This window comes from Drosophila grimshawi, unplaced genomic scaffold (genome assembly GCF_018153295.1).
Source record: "Drosophila grimshawi isolate 15287-2541.00 unplaced genomic scaffold, ASM1815329v1 contig_1377, whole genome shotgun sequence".
In the NCBI taxonomy this organism is placed as follows: domain Eukaryota; kingdom Metazoa; phylum Arthropoda; class Insecta; order Diptera; family Drosophilidae; genus Drosophila; species Drosophila grimshawi.
Window position 1 is genome coordinate 25,567,483 of NW_025062900.1, and position 18,655 is coordinate 25,586,137.

At 37.0% G+C, this 18,655-nt stretch overlaps 2 protein-coding genes across 4 annotated transcripts in view; one reads left to right on the forward strand and one right to left on the reverse strand.

Annotated features, from left to right (window-relative positions):
• LOC6567071 (protein outspread) overlaps nt 1-18,655 on the forward strand; it is an 81,179-nt gene that overhangs the window by 53,639 nt on the left and 8,885 nt on the right. For all 3 annotated transcript variants that reach the window (XM_032739362.2, XM_032739363.2, XM_032739364.2), the window contains 2 exons: nt 16,091-16,156; nt 16,281-16,857. In XM_032739362.2, coding sequence (XP_032595253.1) covers nt 16,091-16,156; nt 16,281-16,857 — 643 coding nt within the window. The remainder of the gene's footprint in view (nt 1-16,090; nt 16,157-16,280; nt 16,858-18,655) is intronic.
• LOC6567072 (alcohol dehydrogenase) lies at nt 12,120-14,050 on the reverse strand. Its single transcript, XM_001993474.3, has 4 exons — nt 13,813-14,050; nt 13,135-13,257; nt 12,635-13,039; nt 12,120-12,561 (listed from the first exon to the last, which is right to left on the reverse strand). The coding sequence occupies exons 2-4, from the start codon at nt 13,225-13,227 to the stop codon at nt 12,295-12,297; spliced, it is 765 nt and encodes a 254-aa protein (XP_001993510.1). The 5' UTR covers nt 13,228-13,257; nt 13,813-14,050; the 3' UTR covers nt 12,120-12,294.

Sequence of the window (18,655 nt, forward strand, 5' to 3'; positions counted from 1 at the left end):
TTCCACTATGAAATTTGTTGTTGTTTTTTCTTTTATTTTGATACTTTTTAAAGCTTAGAAAGCTTTCAGCACAATTCAATTTTCACAAATGAGAATTATTTGTTTACCTTGAACCCATTTAAAATGTGTAAAAAGGATATAATGATATTTATCTATCATATTTAGAATGTAAGTTCTCGTATACCACGCGCATATCAAGTTTATGTTGTAAAACAAAAGCTGGTCCCCTTTTACAAATATCGAAACAAATCGATTTCAACTAATAATTCATGATACTACCTGACAGATTGTTATTCAACTGAAAGAATTTCACTCAGATCGGATAAGAAACACTCAAGTTATAGTACAATCGTATTCTCATACTTCTTCCTCTGGGAGCACTTCCACACCTGCTTACATTCTAATGTGCAAAATTAATGAAAACAAAACTGGAATAATACATATTTATCAGTTTGGTTTAAGGAATATCGAGGTCGATATACAGATATGCTTTCTTCATCTTTATTGTGTAATATTAATGCATAATTTTTATAAGTTTTAAGACTAAGCCAAATGAACAGGAAGATATTTGATGATGATGCATTTTTGCTGTATTACCACAATTTCTCGGCCTGTTTGTTATTTTGTCCTCACTTACGTTATTATATATTTTCACGCTACTGTCAGCCGCCCACTTTTTACACTGAGCGATTACGTATTTGGGCGTGGCAGTTGACTGCAGTATGACAATGTTGCAACCACATTGAGCATATACATTATAAGCGCACTTAATAAGCTCCAATATCGTAGCCATAAAAGTTGGCAATTTCCGCTCCTGGCCATTTTGCACGTTTAGCAAAATGAAAATGATTGACGACTGGGCAAGTTGTCGGTGCTCGGCTGGAGTGAGGCAGGCAGGCCTCTACTGCGGTTATTGTTGCTGGGCTGTTGCAATAGGCGCACAAATTGCTCAAAAGCCCACTGACAAATTAATAGTCGAGAGGAAGCTGTTGTGACAGCTGCTCTCCTCCGACTGCCAACAGACAGCGAATCAACGAATATCAATGTGCAAAATCGTTTCTTAAAATCTATAGCGTTATGCTAATGATATCCGCTGCCCAACGATCTATTTGCATAACACCTGAACTAATCACTTTTTACTGGAATTACTGAAACTACTATTTAACTAGATTTATGTTACACACGACAACTGATCGTATCAAACACTTGTCGTAATTTTACTAAGCAACAAATTTATATTTAATTGGATTTTTAATGATAATGTGCAAACTAATATTGTTAGCCAGCTGTACTTATATAAATACTTGATTATAAGTCTACTATTGTCGATGATGAACATGTAATAAGTCCGGCGAAGGTAATTTTCGTATATATATATACCTTTCCCTCAATTGTTGTTACACCTACTTTACAAAAATTACAGATGTCTGCCCATCGGTGTGTGTGTGTGTGTGTGTGTGCGTGTGTGTGTGCTGTGTTGACAAGCCAGGCAAAGCTGCCGCCCAATAACTCACGGTGCCCCTCTGCGGATCTGCTGTCTGCCCCAAAACAAGTTCGAATTTATGAAGCCCCAGTTATGGCATTCATCATGTTGTGTCTGCTCTGATGTCTGATGTGCCAAAAGGGCGCTGGCCCTATATATTATCGTCAAGCAAACACAAATCAATGAACCGCCATAATAAACTCAAGATTAAAAAGATCTTCGTATACCCTGTATTAATTAAAAATGTGTAGAAGAAATTGGACAGGCAGAAGAAGCTTTGACATCCGAGTCAGAGCCCATAGAAATACCTGAATGGTGTTTGATACAAGGTATCTCTTAGTTGGGCACTCTTGCTTGCTTCAGTTACAAAGGTGCCTGAAAGTGCAGTCAAAGTGGAAACTGAAGCTGTAGCTGATGCTGTCCGTGTTATAAATGATGGTCTGGCATTTGCTCGAGAGAGGTGAGTTAGCGCCACATGCCACGGCAAAAGATCTAAAACGCATGCTCCACAGACAGTTCTCTGTATTTCTATCTGAAAATGATGCTGCCCACGCATTGGCCAGATATGTACGTACTGTATATATTCAAGCTAACCGCTGAAAGAGAACGGACGCAAACAGAAACAAAAGCAAAGCACAAAACACAAAACACAAAACACAACAAAAACAAAACCTGCTGCATCATTTTTTACTCGAAGATTACATAATGATTGACAATTCATTATGGGAGCGAGAACAGTACGTCCTGGTATGAGAAAGACGTTCTGGATGCAGTTCAGCCCCAAATCGAAACTCAAACCCAGCCTTGGGTCTGGCAAACTGTGGATACTTGGCTTGTTTTTAATGGCTTGTAAGATTAGGCGGTGTTCTTGGCAATGAGGAAGTGTTCTGCTTGGCTTTTGGCTGCCAACATCTTGCAGTTATTAATGGCTGTTTTCATTTTAACTTTTTCGAGTTGAGTAACTTAATGCCCCTCCATCGAGAGAGAGAGAGAGAGAGAGAGAGAAAGAGATGCCAGCTGCACTCTCGAGCGCACAAGCAATTAAGTGAGTTTTGTAGAGAATTCAAGGTCAATTCATAGTCTAATTGACATCCCAGGAGGTGTGACCGCAAATGCTGTGAACTTTCTGAACAATTGTGTTCAGATACGTTACGAATCGACTTCTCTCTCTATTGACTGACACATTGCGCCACTTGTAGCGAGGCTTGAGGCTTGAGGCTTAGCAGCACACCTGTTACTGAGCTCAGCGACTTCGACTACTGCGGCTAATTGAGGCAATTAGTGTTCTTATAAATGCCAATTCATTTTTTCTTTTGTTTTTCAATATTTTTATACTGACTCAATCGGTTTGACGGCAACGGTTGGTGCAGGGGTAATTAGCTCATACAGCTGCCTGGCAAGACTTTTGAATGTACAACATGTATGTAGTTCTATGACAAGAACATAAACTACAAAATACATACGAAAAACAATTGACCTTCGTTAGCGAAAAGTTCAATTACATTAACTCATTGCATACACTGAAAAAAAAAAACATATTGAAAGTGCTAAGGTCTAAACTAAATATAATGAAAACAGTAATGTAAACTATAATGAAAATGTTCGATTATCTAGGAAATTCATAATTAAATTCATAATTAAATATATAAATTATGTAAAATGATCTTAACTCGAGCATATAATACCTGTATATATGTTCTCTTACAGTTATATTTATTTTGACCACATTACCCAGCTGAGAGTTCCAGTATACTATTTACATATTGACCCGATTTAATAAACTTATGGCCGCCATAGAAGCGTTTTTTTGAATACTGAGTTATTTTACGTAAAAGCTTTTTGTTTTCACTGACAAATATGAGCTACCTTAAATGAAGAAAAACGCTGAACAGTTTGTTCACCTATCGAAATGCAACGCCATTTGGAAACTAATTTTTTTCGGCCACCTGAAAAGACAACCTGCTTGGGTAATATCATATTTTAACATTTTACGCTGCACAAAACTTGTTGAAAATTCCACAACGGCATAAAAAGACACACACAAACAAACACATTGATTTTCTGGGGAGACGCACACACTGACCAGGTCTAATAACTAATGGCATAAGCAAAGAGCACAGCAACGAGATCTGTGGTGCAATGCGAGACTCGATTTCTTGCACCTACCACATACATAGCCAAATAGCCGAACAACAGCCGAACAACAGCCGAACAGCATTTTTGTGTCAGCTCCAGCAAGATGCACACTGTGCCAAACGACCTTAAAGCCTTTTGTTTTCCCCAAGCTTCATTGTCGCTCTATCTCTCTCTCTATGTATCTCTCTCTCTGTCTCTCTATCTCTCTCTCTGTTACTCTCTATCTGCAAAGGCTCACTGTCATCATCGGCTTTGCTTTGCCGTAAGCTAGAGTGACGCCAAATATCCGCAAGTTGCAATTGGCTATTTGTGGGTCTGCCTGCACAGTGGGTTTGCCAAGCAGCCGCTAGAAGTAAATCGATATACTTCATTTGTATCCTTTGCAAAATTGTAATTTTTAGGTCCTTTTCTTAACTTAACTTCAATTCAGAAATATACTATTTGAATGACTGTTTCAATCTTATTTAAATTCAGTTATTGCTTGCTTTCATTATTCTCTAATCCACGGTAAGTGGTCAGAAGAGAACCAGGAATGGTGCGTTTGGTTTCTATGTGTGTGTGTGTGTGTATGCGTATGTGTGTGTGTGTACTTATGTATGTATTATTCTTAGTAGTTGTGCAATTGCGTATTTCTTAGAGAGCCCCTGGTAAGAGCAGCAATGCGTGGTGAAAGGCTCAAATGTCGGCGTGTTGCCGAGTTTCGGGAAGTTGTTCTGACATATCCTTGCCTGGGCGACAAGCAGACAGATGGACAGATGGACAGGCAGAGAGACAGGCAAAACAGACAGCGAACGTAACAAATCTGGCAGCAAGCACACCCTGGCCCCACCCTGCCTCCCTTCATCCACATCACTCAAGACAATATTGAGCGCCTCTTTTTTCCTCTGCTGGTTTGGTTGTTGCTGTTGCTGTTGCTGTCGCTGATGCCACTGCTGCTGCTGCTGTGTGCAGCCTACAACAAAGATGTTCTAAATGTTACGTTATATTATTGCAAGCTCTTGTTGTTGTAGCTGTTCTCTGTTCGCTGTTCTCTGTTCGCTGTTCTCTGTTTGTGTGTGTCTGTTGTGTGTGTGCTGTCGTAATTCTTCTACAGATGCGCCTGAATTGGGTTCTCTCTTAGCTTTGGGCGCTTGGTAGCTTTGTTGGCTGCTGTGTTGCCGCTGTTGTTGCCATTGTTGTTGTTTGGTCGCTTTTATTGTGTAATCAGCAGATAACGGCATTTAATGACTGAATGAGTTTTCCAGCAGAAGCGAGCCAGCACTGCACAGCACAGCACACTGAACGGTAGATGCATTTTGCGGTATACGCCATTTCCCAGGTGGTTTTCGCTCCTGCATTCCTCACGAGGCGTTATGCTTACAAATGTATATATAGGTCTGTATGTATGTATGTAAGTTTGTATATACATGTACATATATATATAAATATCTAGCGCATCGATAACTTTATTTTTGGGCCGCATTCTGCGGTCCCCATTTATGGGTGTGTGTGTGTGTGTGTGTACGTGTGCCTATACATTTATCTATGACATAGATAGTTTCCATGTATTGTATATGTAGGATAGCTGCGCCTGCTCAAGTCAATTTTTATTGGTGCTGCTGCCAATCGTTGCACAATTCGCTTTTAGCAGATAATGCTGCATTCAACACACGCAACATTTGATTGGCGTTGAGCTTCAGTGGTTTTTCGGCTACATTTTCCTTGCGAGCTTGCACAACTTGAATTCGAAATAGTAATAACAATGTGTATATAGATATATTTAACAAGATAAGTAATACCTTTGCAAAATCCAAATGCTTGCATGAAATTAAAAAGATATTTTATTGAAAGTAATTATGTGAAAATTGGCTGGTGTTCAAAAAAGGCTGTTCTCAGTTTTCTCAATGGTTAAAAGTATTGTCGAAACAGATATATATAGATATATATATATATATACAAAAAAGACTCCAGTGCTGAAATGGACATCTGCTGTTCTATAAAAATTTGTCTATACTATAAAAAAAGAAATACTGCATATTGAGCTAGTTTAATAATACCACCCATCTATACCCAAATAAAATTGCATAGAAAAAGTGCAACTACTAACAGTTAATGTTGAACTACTGGCCAAGATTGATGCAACGATTGCGACTTACATCATCAACAATCAACAATCTGCGAGAATGGTAGTGGTCTCAGTTTTTATCACACAATAGACAATGCAGCTGCAGCTCAAACCATGCCCATTGTGTGCAAGTTGCCGAAGAGTTGCGCGGAGAGTTGAAGAGCGGCGGGTGAAAACCGTATCTGCCACAATGCAATTCCCTTAGCTGTACGTTGCACGCAATAAGAGCAGAATACAGAACAGAACGGCAACTGCTTGGGGAGCCCAACTCAGCCCACTCCGGGCTCAGAATTGGTGTAGATATCGTCATCGACATCGTCTGTCTGTCTCAGCTTACTGGCCAGATCAATTGGCCAACTTTGACGACGCAGATGCAGACGAGACATGCTACGGATACGTTGAATAAAACTTACTTCCTCATTGTGTGTGGACCGGTTAAGTATCGTTGTACATACACATATAGTACATGTGTACATACAAAGTGGCGGTTTTTGCCAGGTGAGCCTAAACTTGGCATTGTCCCATCTGATTAGAAGCGACTCTTCCCTGCAAGCGGGCGGGGAAACCCCTCTGTGAACCCCTCGAGATAATTTTTGGAGAACTTTATGTGGCTGTCTGATAATTTACTGCCTTGTAAGTAGCACATGTTATTCAGTATTCCCATTTACAAAATCAATTAGCGATTACCTTTAAAAGTGTGATTGTGTTTAAATTCATTTGCTAAAAGTTGGATAACTATAGAATATATTTAATACATTTTATTTAATATTCCATAAAACGTATATACTTTCAATATAATTAAAGATATATGAATTACTGTATCAAGTGCTTTATAAGCTCATATTGAAAGCATGCTTTAATCTTTCAGACATAACTTTGACGTTGTGGCGTCTGGGCCATTGTCCCATGCTTAATAGCTGTAATCTTTTGGTTCGGTGGCGTGCATCCGTCGGGTTAATTAGTAAAAATACCTGGTGACCAAGCACGTATTGCAATTTAAACAGCGCTTTGATTAATCTCCACCTACTGCGCTAGCATACGTATTTTTTGCATTTTTATCTTTTTTTGTATTTTATTTTTTTAAATTTCATATTTTTTTGTGGCTGACGCTTAACCGGTTGCATGTTTAGGTCTAATCCCAGCGAAGGAGGTGCGCTGCTGATGCCGCTACAATATTTTTTACGATAAATTCAAAAATGAAACCATGCAATAAAAACCAAGTCGACGAATTTATGCTCTTTGATATTTGAAAATGAGGTGCTTATATTCGTGTGCACTACATAGTAAGCCTGGTATTGCTCTTTACTGACTAATTAGTCAGGCAGCACCAGCTATTTTAATTTTTTTTTTTTAGAAAACAGTCTATTCTGGCATATTTATATTCGAAAAGTCCACTGCCCGGACAATTAAAAAAAAAGCATTTAAAAAAAACACACCCATTTTAGGGTTATAAAGAGGTTATGCATCACAATTGCACGGTTCTCTTGCAGTGACGAATCAATTTCTCGATTACTCTGCCCCAAAAGAAAAGCAGAAAAAGGTGGAAGAAGGCCATTGGATATTGATTATTTAACAGCTGGGCATAAGGAATGCCAAAATGGGCAGCACTTAATGGTATCATCCCCCTTCTGCCAAATACGCCTTTCTGACCGGGCCTCCAGCAATGTGACAGCCTCGCCAGATTTTATTTGCCTTTGCCGCTCGTCATGAGGCATGTCCCTTAATAACTTAGCGGCAAACATCGACAATCGACTGTCGACTGTCAGTTGGCTAGTTGGAAATGTGCCAAAGTTCATTGCACTGTGTTGTGATGCCGCCAATCGGTCCAACTGACATCGAACACATTCTTGGAAAATGTTTTATCCAGCCTGACGACACCAGGTATTTATTCGGATATAGAAACCGTCTAAGAATAATAGAAATAGCAAAAATTTCACATACAGTTGCCAAAATACAATTTTTTAACATGGTTTATTTTATTGTAGCATATGGTATTATGTCATTACATATAAGGTTTTTTATATTTGTAAATAGTATATAATAATTTCATCAAATTTTAAAATTCAGTTCAGTTTCTAAATTACGTTGCGTGAATTGCGTTGACAGTCGTTGTGTACTTTGGCCTTGTGTTGAGAGTGGTATTATTATGGAAACCCAATCCTAGGAACATTACAAATTTCTCTTTGCTCTCTCAAGGACCAGAATTGGAATAGGGCACTTAAAAAGGACTGTCATCTCATTCTACCCGTAAAACAATAAAAGATGGAAGTAGATTCGAATGGAATTGTTTGAAAAATGCTACAGCAATCAAAATCATACATTCCTTGCCAAAGTCACTTTAAAGATGTGTAACGTAATAGCTATGAGAAAGCCAGCCACTATAATGAGGTCGTATTTGGAAAATATACGCATTTTGAATTTATTATTATGATACCAACGTGGAAACTGGTAATTACACTAATGTTATACTTATTAAAAATAAATTATTCTGGAACTATTTTTGTTTAAAATTGAAATTTGACCATAAGCGAACATATCTAGATGATTGCAAACTAATGTAAATAACATGAAACGGCGTTTATTGTAAACACTATCTGGTATTAAAAACGAATTAGACTGAGGATAATTTAAGTGAAATATATTATATATTTATAAAAATATATATATATTGTAGCAGTCAAAGCCAAATTATATTTCTTTCACAAGCACGTTTTGTTACTTTACTTTATTCACAACAATTGATTTTTTCTTCAAGTTGGTGATCACACAATTGATATCGGTCAATATCGAAATCAGTGTTATATACAGATGTTATTTGACAGTCTTATTTATTAATGTCACAACATACATATGGACTAGAGTTATTTGTTTATAACATAAGACTGGTGTTTACAAAGTTTGCCATTGAATTATTTTGTCTTTGCTAATCGCATTAGGTATTACTGAATTAGCTCCGTAGATATATATTGAGAATTGAAATTATAAATTCATCATAATTTAAAAATCATTACTCTCCAATCATGCTCATCGATAGTTAAAATAAATGAAATGGTCTAAATAAATATTTAAGCCAGTCAGAAAATTCAAATAGTGTTCAGTTTTCAAAATGCGGTTCTCCTTGATAGTCGTTGTGTGCCTTGCGAAGGTCTTGAAAGTGGTATTATTATATTGATTAAATTTAGTTATGAAATTTCCCAATAATATTTAATTAACTCCACAGAGCGCTGATCCGCCCATAGTATATAAACTAACAAATATAGAGTGTAAGCCCAATCTTCGGCGCATTGAAAATAGCACTTGCTCTCTCAAGGCCCAGAATTGGAACAAGGCAATTGCTCAAATGGACTGTGATCTCATTTACCCAATGACTAATTTTTCGGTAAACAAAAAAGAAATTAATATTAACACATCATGCTAATTGATCTGTCTAAAAATAGCTTCGGGTCGAACTCTTTAAGAAGGCCTACAACAATCAATATCATCCCTTCCTTGTCAATGTCACTGTGAATGTTTGTGACATAATAGCTAAGAAAACTTACGTTCCCTATGGAACGATATTTTGGAATGTTGCGAAGAAATTCCTCGATAGAAATCACAGTTGTCCCGTTACGGTAAAATCAATACATTCTTTATTTGCAATCCATAACTTTTTTTCCATCCATTGACAGGGGCATTTGGGTGCAAGAAATTTGTACATAGAAGATACAGATTTTCCAGTAGAATTTCCATTGGGGTTATATATGATTTTATTTAATTTTCATGATAACCCTGGGAGGGCGAGAATCGAACTGGGCTTCTTCAAGTTATATGTAGAAGTAAAGGAAATGGTTAAACCAAAAGGAAAGAAACCCCACAAAGTAAACCTTACAATTTAAAAAAAAAAAATTGGAAGTTCATAAAACATGACTAACCTTAACAAAATTGACATTGTATTTTCATTTCGGCGTTTTTCACAATAAATCCACAATTTTGAAAATCTACACCTGGCTAAGTATGTCGTTGAAATATACACATGTTTAAGCTAATTTGAAACCAACGAGACAACAGATACTTACACTAAGATTACAAATATAACAAATCTTAATCTTTAACTATTTTTGCTTAAAATGTAAATTTGACAATAAGCGAACATATCTTCTTTATAAAAAATACTATTTTAAGTAACATAAATATATAGTGTGTCAAGCTGCTATTAAAATCGAATTAGATTGAGTTTAATTTAAGTGAAATTTCATACAGAATATAATTATAACTCTCTGACGTATAATTGTATATGTCACATAATTCAATATAGTACCAATGCTTTGGGTGATCGTTTTGTTCATATCTCACTATTTAAAAGTGATAATATAATCCATTTGCTATGTATAATTTCTTAGAGGTCAAGGAAATTGTGAAAGCAAAGCTGTGGAGACCGAAATGTTATAAAATATTATAAAGCAATATCCTTTAGTTAGCCAACAAAGATAAAAATTAACATATAATTTTATATTTATATTAAGCTTATACAATATGCAATACAATAACCAACAGCTAAATGAAGTCGAATTTTAAAAATATATATACATTTTTAAACTATTTGGATACCAATCACGATAGCTTATGCTCACACTAAGGTTACAATTTGTATTCTGAAAACATTTTTGTTTTACATTTTTAATTGACAATAAAAAAACATATATTTATGATTTCAATAGTTATACCTGAAAGCGTTCTGAACTTATTATGAATAAATTTTAATTTAATTTTTTTTTGTAATACAAATATGTGCCTAATATCTTTAAAACCAATATTCCAAATAAGGTAAACTAGCTTTGAATTGATTTGACTAGCAGACGTATTCTGATAGATATCCAGAAAGCAAAATCACTTATTTTAATGATATAATATGCACCTTTCAATTAATAATAATTAAAGAATTTATTTAATTAAATAATTATTTATATATATTTATATATAAAAACAAGTGGGAGTGCTGCAGTCGATATACCCTGAGCCCTGTTTATAAATAATTTCATGTGTTATTGGAAAATTTCCCTCTAAAAAGCTTTGCACCAAAAGCTCCCCACCTTTGTCTCCAATTGATACATACGTACACGCAGAAGATTCTGCCTTTAAAATTGTAGAACGGACGGACAAGCGGACATGACTATACCGACTCGGCTGTTGACCCTTATCAAGAATATATATACTTTATGGGGTCGGAGATGCCTTCTTCTGCCTGTTACATACATTTGCACAAGACCATTTTTAATGGATGTTATATGTAATGTACATATGGCAAGAAAAAATATATATAGCATACTTTTAGGCGATGTCATATATTATTGGGATTTGTATACCCGTGTAGAGGGAATTATAATTTTGACGTGAAGATTATAATGCATTGAAGGATACGATACGATACGGTTCCATGCGCTATATGGTATACATTCAGTCCAGTACAGTACGTCTTTCCAGGGTGTCATTCGTCATTTATCCACTCATTTTTTTCAATAAGCTTAACTTTCTGAATTTCAAAGCTATCTGGCTGATGCTTTGCACATATCCGTTTTTTAGCTGAAATGTTTCAGGTAGCTCAGAGCAAACCTTTACCACAAAAAAAAAAGAGACATTTTCATTTTTGGGATCCCAATGGGCAAATAGTCACCATTTCTGATAGTCACATAAATGTCGAATTTTACGACTACAGCCAGGCGTTAAACAGAAAACGCAAGCCGAACCAAAACTTAAATGTTAACATATTATCCTCCATATACAAGGGTATGTAATCTTGAGAGTCTAATATAACCGTGTCTTCTTTTTTAAATACCATGAAATATGCTAAATTTCAATATACTATTTACTATATACTACTTTAATTATACTTTTATTTAAAATGTATGACTTGAAATATAGTTTCAGTGATGCATTCAACTCTGTTCACCTGTTCGGACAGAGAATTCAAAACACTATATGAGTTTGGCCTGCTGATACCTTCTATTTTTAGAAGGTATTGCGTATTTACTCGCTGCTGTTTATCACTAACGTTGGTGATCATCAGCACTGCTCGTGGTATTTGTTTTTTTTTCTTTTAACGTGTTGGTTTGGCTACTCCAGTCAAATATTGCCGGCTCTTCTCATTATACTTGCTTAATTTAGATGCATACATACATATTTATATTATTTATATACTCTCCTATTGGGGTATTCTAATTTATTAAACATATTGAAGGTCATATCACCAATCTAATAATAAAACCTGGAATAGATATTCTTGGATGCAAATACACATACAGACATTAGTTGCCACTATTAGATGAAAAGATTTTTATTATTTTGCAAATTTGTATGCTTAAATGTTTATTTATTTATCAGCCTTTGCTCGGGAAAGTTTTGACAGAAAATTCAGATTTATTAATGTTTGCCCGTACGTGCCACTTTTTTGTTGTGTTAGTTTAATTATAAACAGAAGAAAGGAATTTATGCTTTCGTACATAACGGTGATTTGAATGAATATATACTTCTTATCAAATTTTGACAATGGTATGTTAAATGCAGTTTCACTCCTTGTACGGATTTCATGCACAGTTTAGATGCCTGAGTCCCAGTGCTTGGTCCATTCGATTGCATCCAGACGGCCAAGATCCAGTTTCCAGATAGCACCATTCTGGTTGGCCTCAATGGCCTTCACAAAGTTCTGTGCGCACTGCAGTGTTGTCTGTGTGGGATGCTCAAGCAGTAGCTCGGCAACGCGTGGCTCAACACCGAGCCAGGAGTTGAATTTATGCACCAGAACAGTCTTGGTAATGCCCGGGTTGATGGAGTATGCCGTAACGCCAGTAATATGCGCCAATTTCTGTTGAGATTCAATAGGTAGTCACCTGATGAAGTACAAGTATATATATATATATATATGTATATTTACTTACCGCAATGGAAGTGGTGAAGCTTAGAGCAGCCGCTTTTGAGGCAGAGTAAACGGGCACCTGATAGATGGAGTTGAATCCAGTTACTGAGCAAATGTTGGCAACAACACCACCTGGGCCGCCCTTACGCTTGTCCCAGAAATCCAAGATCGCAGTTGTGGTGTTCACTGTACCTGTAAAATTCACCGCAATTGTGCGCTCAATCTGATTATCGTCCAGGATACCAGCGCCATTGATGAGCAGATCAACTGTCTTCAGCTTGTCGAAGATTGTCTTCAATAGCTTTTTGGTTTCAGCCAACGGCACGGTTACATCATAGGGATAGAATGTAATGGTCACCTTGGGATTAAGGGCTTTCAACTCGGCAATGGCAGCGGGGTTGTCAACGCGATCAAGCACCACCAGGTTCTAAACGAAAAAACAAAAAACCAAAAATTAATAATAATAATAATTTTATTTTATTCTTCCATACTTTTTCCTGAGATTGACAGGCTGTAACCTACCTTGGGGCCACTCTTGACAATCTCGCGACTGGTGTCCAGGCCAATGCCACCCAGACCAGCGACAAAGATGATGTTACTGTTAGCGATAACCATTTTTTCAGTGATACCCTCAACTCTGTTCACCTGTTCAGACAGAGAATTCAAAACACTATATGAGTTTGGCCGGTTGATACCTTCTATTTATAGGCGAACAGTCTGCTAAGTTTGAGTATTTCCTCGCAGCTGTTTATCAGTAATGTTGGCGATCATCAGCACTGCGCGTGGTCTTGACTTTTTTTGTTTTGATTTGTTGTTTTGGTTATTGCAGTCAAATATTGCCGGCTCTTCTCATTCTACTTGCTTAATTTGTATTTTTTATATGCTCTTCTATTGGGGTATTCTAATTTTGTCCAGCATTATTAAACATATTGAAGGTCATATCACCAAACAAATAATAAAACCTGGAACAGATATTCTTGGATGTACATGCACCAACAGACATTATTTTTTTTTTTTTTTTATTAATTTATGTATTTGTATGTTCCAATGTTTATGTACGTGTGTATATTTTGCTTATTTTAATCTTTTATTTATTTGTTTATCAGCCTTTGCGCGTGGAAACTTTTGCCAGAAAATTCAGATTAATTTTATGTGCCGCGACGCGCCAGTTCTGGTTTGGACTGTCTGAACTGCACTTACTTTTTGAAAATATTGTAACTGGTCCGATCTGCGTGCGTCGACTGCTGTGGCAATAATCAGTGTTCTCAATGCGACTAACACCTTTTATACTTACACACACGAGTCGATGTTGAAATCGTGAATGCTTAAGAGATGTAAACCACTACTTTGTATATAGCACAACAAATAGGGGAGATCATTAATAAGATAGAGATGAAACTGAGCTGCAGAGAGCGGAACACACTTGAAGCCCCGACCTTCACTGAATGTCAAAGCAATATTACTCGGCTTATATTGTTGTTGTTGCTGTTGTTATGTTCGCAGATTGCATTATTTGCATTATTATTCAAATTGACTGACGCAGAGAATGTGAGAAGTGGTGGAGTGGTATTACAAGTATATGGAATTTACGTACATTTTTCACTAGGTAGTATACCATATTGATACAAGTTATGTAATTTATATACATTAAGAATTCATTCAGATTATTCAACTGAGTTTTGACAAGTGTCTTGACTAGAGCAGGAAGTGAAAGAGTAATCATAATATATGATTCTACGTTGTTACTATAAAAAACATAGACAATATAAATATAATATTAATATAGGTATAAAAAATGATTCAAGTAGAATAAGAATAAATGCATTTCATTTATGAAATAATTAGCAGAACCTGACTTATATACAATATACCACAAAATACCTCTGACGTCTGACGCCAATATGGCCTGATATCAGACATCTCACACCAGTCCGGGTTATCACTCTTGTTAGGAATACGTCGCTTCTTAACCGCAATCAGACGAGTTGCTGATTATACATAATCACCATGAATTGTGACGTGAGAGCGAGGCGGCAGACAATTACTGACCTATTCTGCGCTATTGCTACACATATTGAATTTGATTGTCAGCGAAACTAGAAATAAAACACACTTTGTAGTCAATCTATTATAAAAGTCGCCACGCTTCTTAATCCGACTACAAGTTAGGGTTCTTAAAATGTTTGCTTAGCAGCCCTTAACAATGTTTTATAATTATCAATAGATTACATTACAGCTATTTAACAACAACAAACAAAGTCCAATTTATTAATCTATAAATTCGAAAATTCTAATTATATTAAATTAGCTTGATCAAGAAACTACAAAAATATGAGCCGATTTATATTGTACTTGTAATTGTAATTGTAATTGTAATTGTAATTGTAATTGTAATTGTAATTGTAATTGTAATTGTAATTGTAATTGCAATTGTAATTGTAATTGTAATTCCTAATTTCTGTTTTGTGCTCTATAAAAGTGCATTCAGGTGAAAATTAAGTTTCAATTTGATTTTGAAAACGTGGCAGCTCACACACACTCGACACTTGACACACCTCACTCTCTCACAATACATGCACAGCAACCTATACATATTACAATAGTTATTGTTGTAAGTTGATGGGAGAGGAAGCGAGGTGTGCAATAAAAGTGGAGTAAACTGTGGAGGCTTGGACAACGATGCAACATTTCAACGTCATCTTCTTGAAGCTTGGGCTTAATTTGCTTTGACTTTTAGCAATTTGCATAAATATCTTTAGCACCATAAATATCACCGCAGCCAGAGCGAGTATCGCGAATACGTGTAGACTGTGTATAATGTTGTTCTTGTTCTTGTTGTTGTTGTTGTTGTTGTTGTTGCTGGAGCCTTGCATTTGTTATGATTTTCTGTATTCAACTGCGACAACAATAACAATCAAAACCAGCAAAGGCATTGGCTGGTAATTTTTACAGCAATGACGGCAGCAGAAAACCGAAAGAATTATGATTTCTTCTATGGGGGCGGTGCGGCACACAACCAAAGGCAATAATTTACCTTCACCACCTTTCGTAGGTAGACCAAAATGGTAATGATCCGACAAAGGACGAGCCATCGCAAATGTCTGACATGCAAATAAATACGTACATAAATATTTATATTTATATATATGTGCATATATTTATATATACTCGTACATATATGCCCAAGCCCCTGAACTTGGAAACCAATAAAGTAATGCCGCTTTGCTATTGCCATTGGACCCTTTGAAGGCACTACCACAACGAAATTGTAAATTGTTGGATAACTTAACTTAACCTTGTGTGAGTAGTGTCGACCGCAATTGAGCGGTTCTAAACAATTTACGGATACTGCTGATGGCAATAAATTAATTTAGTTTTTCTTTTTCCGTAAATCAAAGATGAACGATTCGCTTTTCTTCTCCCACATAAAAATTGCTTAAGATAAATAGTAATATTTAGTTTTCTTTTATATTTTCAGCGTTGGCAAAGACGATGGTTTGTACTCTACGATGATGGTGAACTGACTTATTCAGTGGATGATTATGTAAGTCTCTTTGCGCTGTAAGAATTAATTTGAGTGTGTGACTAAGAGCATAGAAATTACATTTCAAGACAACAGTCAGTATAAACAAGTATTTCTATAAGATCTTCATCTGTACATTTTGCAGCCCGAGACGGTGCCACAGGCCTGCATTGATATGACCAAAGTACTTGAAGTGAGCAGTGCCGAAGAAGCGACCGGCCATACAAACTCCATTGCCATAACTGCGCCGGAGCGTGTCACCTTCGTCAAGGGCATCAGTCCGGATGAGTCGCAGTGGTGGCTGAACATATTGACTGCGTTCCCCAAGTCCAAGGGTCGGCACAAGCGCAGTACCACACTTCCAGGTGGCCAGATCAGCTGTCTGCGGCAGTCCTCCAATGTGGACATGGCAATTAAGTTGGGAAATCGCCATAGCTCATATCACAAGGACACGCTCACGTCCTCGCAGTCGGCTGGCAATCTGCTGGGTAATCTCGATGATTCCAGCTCGACGAATACGGTTAGTTTGACAGTCACCGCAACCGCCAACGATGATGAGGACGACGGCGTCGAGACTGGTGAGGATGAGGAAGAGGAAGATGACCATCAGCAGCAGCAGCAAGTGTCCACGTCACGGAAGATAAAAGTCTCGTCTTCATCAAGTTGCCATGGGGGACAGGATGAGAACAATCGTAATGCTGGCAACGAGATCACAAATCGGGGTAAGTTTTACTAGATGCCAAATAAGTGGAGTGCCATATTAGATCATAAAATATATATTTGTGCTTGGAGAATTGTAAAGTGGCTTCAAAACTGCGTTCAAAAACAGCATATTTTTAATGACCTTGGCTTTCAGAACGACTTAACAGCTCTTACCGTAACCGTAATCGCAACTTTGTGATTCTGCTGAAGCTGATAAGGCGTTAATTAATTAAATTCTGATAGACTTATATAATTTTATATAGACAGTCTCACACTAACATGAATATAAAATGATTAAACTTCAAAGCAATATTGCAATCACCGAACAGTTGCTCAAGAATGCCTAATTAACTAGACATTAATAACTACTAGCAGTTAGAAGTATTTTACCCATGTCTTTGACACACACACACGCTAATCATTAGCACACATACAGTAGTATACATATGTATTATAATGATGATAAAGTTACTTTTACTTTTTGTTTGTTGTTTGTTTACCCTAGCGGAGAGAATAATAGCTATGAAGTTTGTGAATGAAGTGTGGAACACATTATAGGGCGGCACATCGTGTTCTCTATCAGCAAAACGCTCTTCCGCTTATCTCTCTGTATATTATCAGCTACTATTAACAACATACATCAATAGGAAAATTTGCGGCAGATCTTAAGTATATGAATTAAAGGGCGTGGCCAGTTGTAATGCGCTTCTAAAAGAGTATGTAGTATTCGGCGTGCCGAAACTAGATTGGGCTTGTTTCATTTTTCACTGCCCTCTTTGTACCAGCTGCTTTAATTTTTATGATCATTTATGGCTTGCAGCAATCAAAATTATCAGGCACAGCCCAGACAGATTCCCTGCTTGGCTGGGTGGCATGAGGGAGGCGACGCGTCGCGACGGTTGCGTAGGGCGTCGTAGGGTGTAGATGAAGAGGAGCGCGGGGGAGGTGGATTGGTTTGCAGACGGTGCGTGCAGCTAGTTAAAGACCCAGCTTCGAAATTAACCTTGAATTCACACAGTAACAACAACTCAAGGCACAAACGTGCAGCGCATCTTTTACCCAGCTTCCTACTTAATGGTAGGCTTCATAAATTTTCTTTAGATGCAGCAGACACACACACACAATGCCCCAAATGGCCCCGTGCCCTTGCTTAGGTTAGAGCTAACTCTCTGAGCCGAGTTCTGAATTCTGAATTCTGAACTGGGGCTGGGACTAGGGCTGGGGCTCAGTCTGGTAATTGCAGTTACTGTGAATGTTCTCACATACATTGCTGCAGGATACTTGTTCATGGAAAAATGATATTCACGCTTAAATTATAGTGTATCTACATCATTCTTCTGCTGCTTTTCTTGTTTTTGTTGTTGCTGTTGTTGCTGTTGTTGTTGTTGCTGTTGTAGCGAGTTGTTGGCCCAAAAAGACACACACATAGATGCTGACTTTGTATCTTTTGCTTAGGTTACTGCTCTTTCCCACTTCGCAAAAGTCTGCACAATTCAAGACTTGGCGAAAACATCGAATGTCAATATTTCAGTGGTTGATAAACTGCCAGACAAATGTGAAAATGAGTAAGCAAGCTAGCCAAGTGAAGCCAACATAGAAATCATTCTGATGGACAAGATTTGGATTAAGATTGTGTTAAAAATTTATTGTCGTGTTTGTGAACACTGCAATAAATTATCGCATTTCAGATGTTTCTCCATACATATAATCAGTCAGCAGTCACACCTGCCAAATCCCTGTTTTGATTGGGGTAAGGTGCAATAGGTTTGGGTTAAGCTGGCACAAACAAATTACGTTACATCAAAAAACAAAAGTGTG

Excerpts from the sequence above, each read along its gene's own strand:
- LOC6567072 (XM_001993474.3), bottom strand. The coding sequence starts at position 13,227 with ATGGTTATCGCTAACAGTAACATCATCTTTGTCGCTGGTCTGGGTGGC. Across the intron at positions 13,040-13,134 it reads TTGTCAAGAGTGGCCCCAAG|AACCTGGTGGTGCTTGATCG; the intron begins GTAGGTTACAGC and ends TTTTTCGTTTAG. Across the intron at positions 12,562-12,634 it reads GCTTCACCACTTCCATTGCG|AAATTGGCGCATATTACTGG; the intron begins GTAAGTAAATAT and ends GAATCTCAACAG.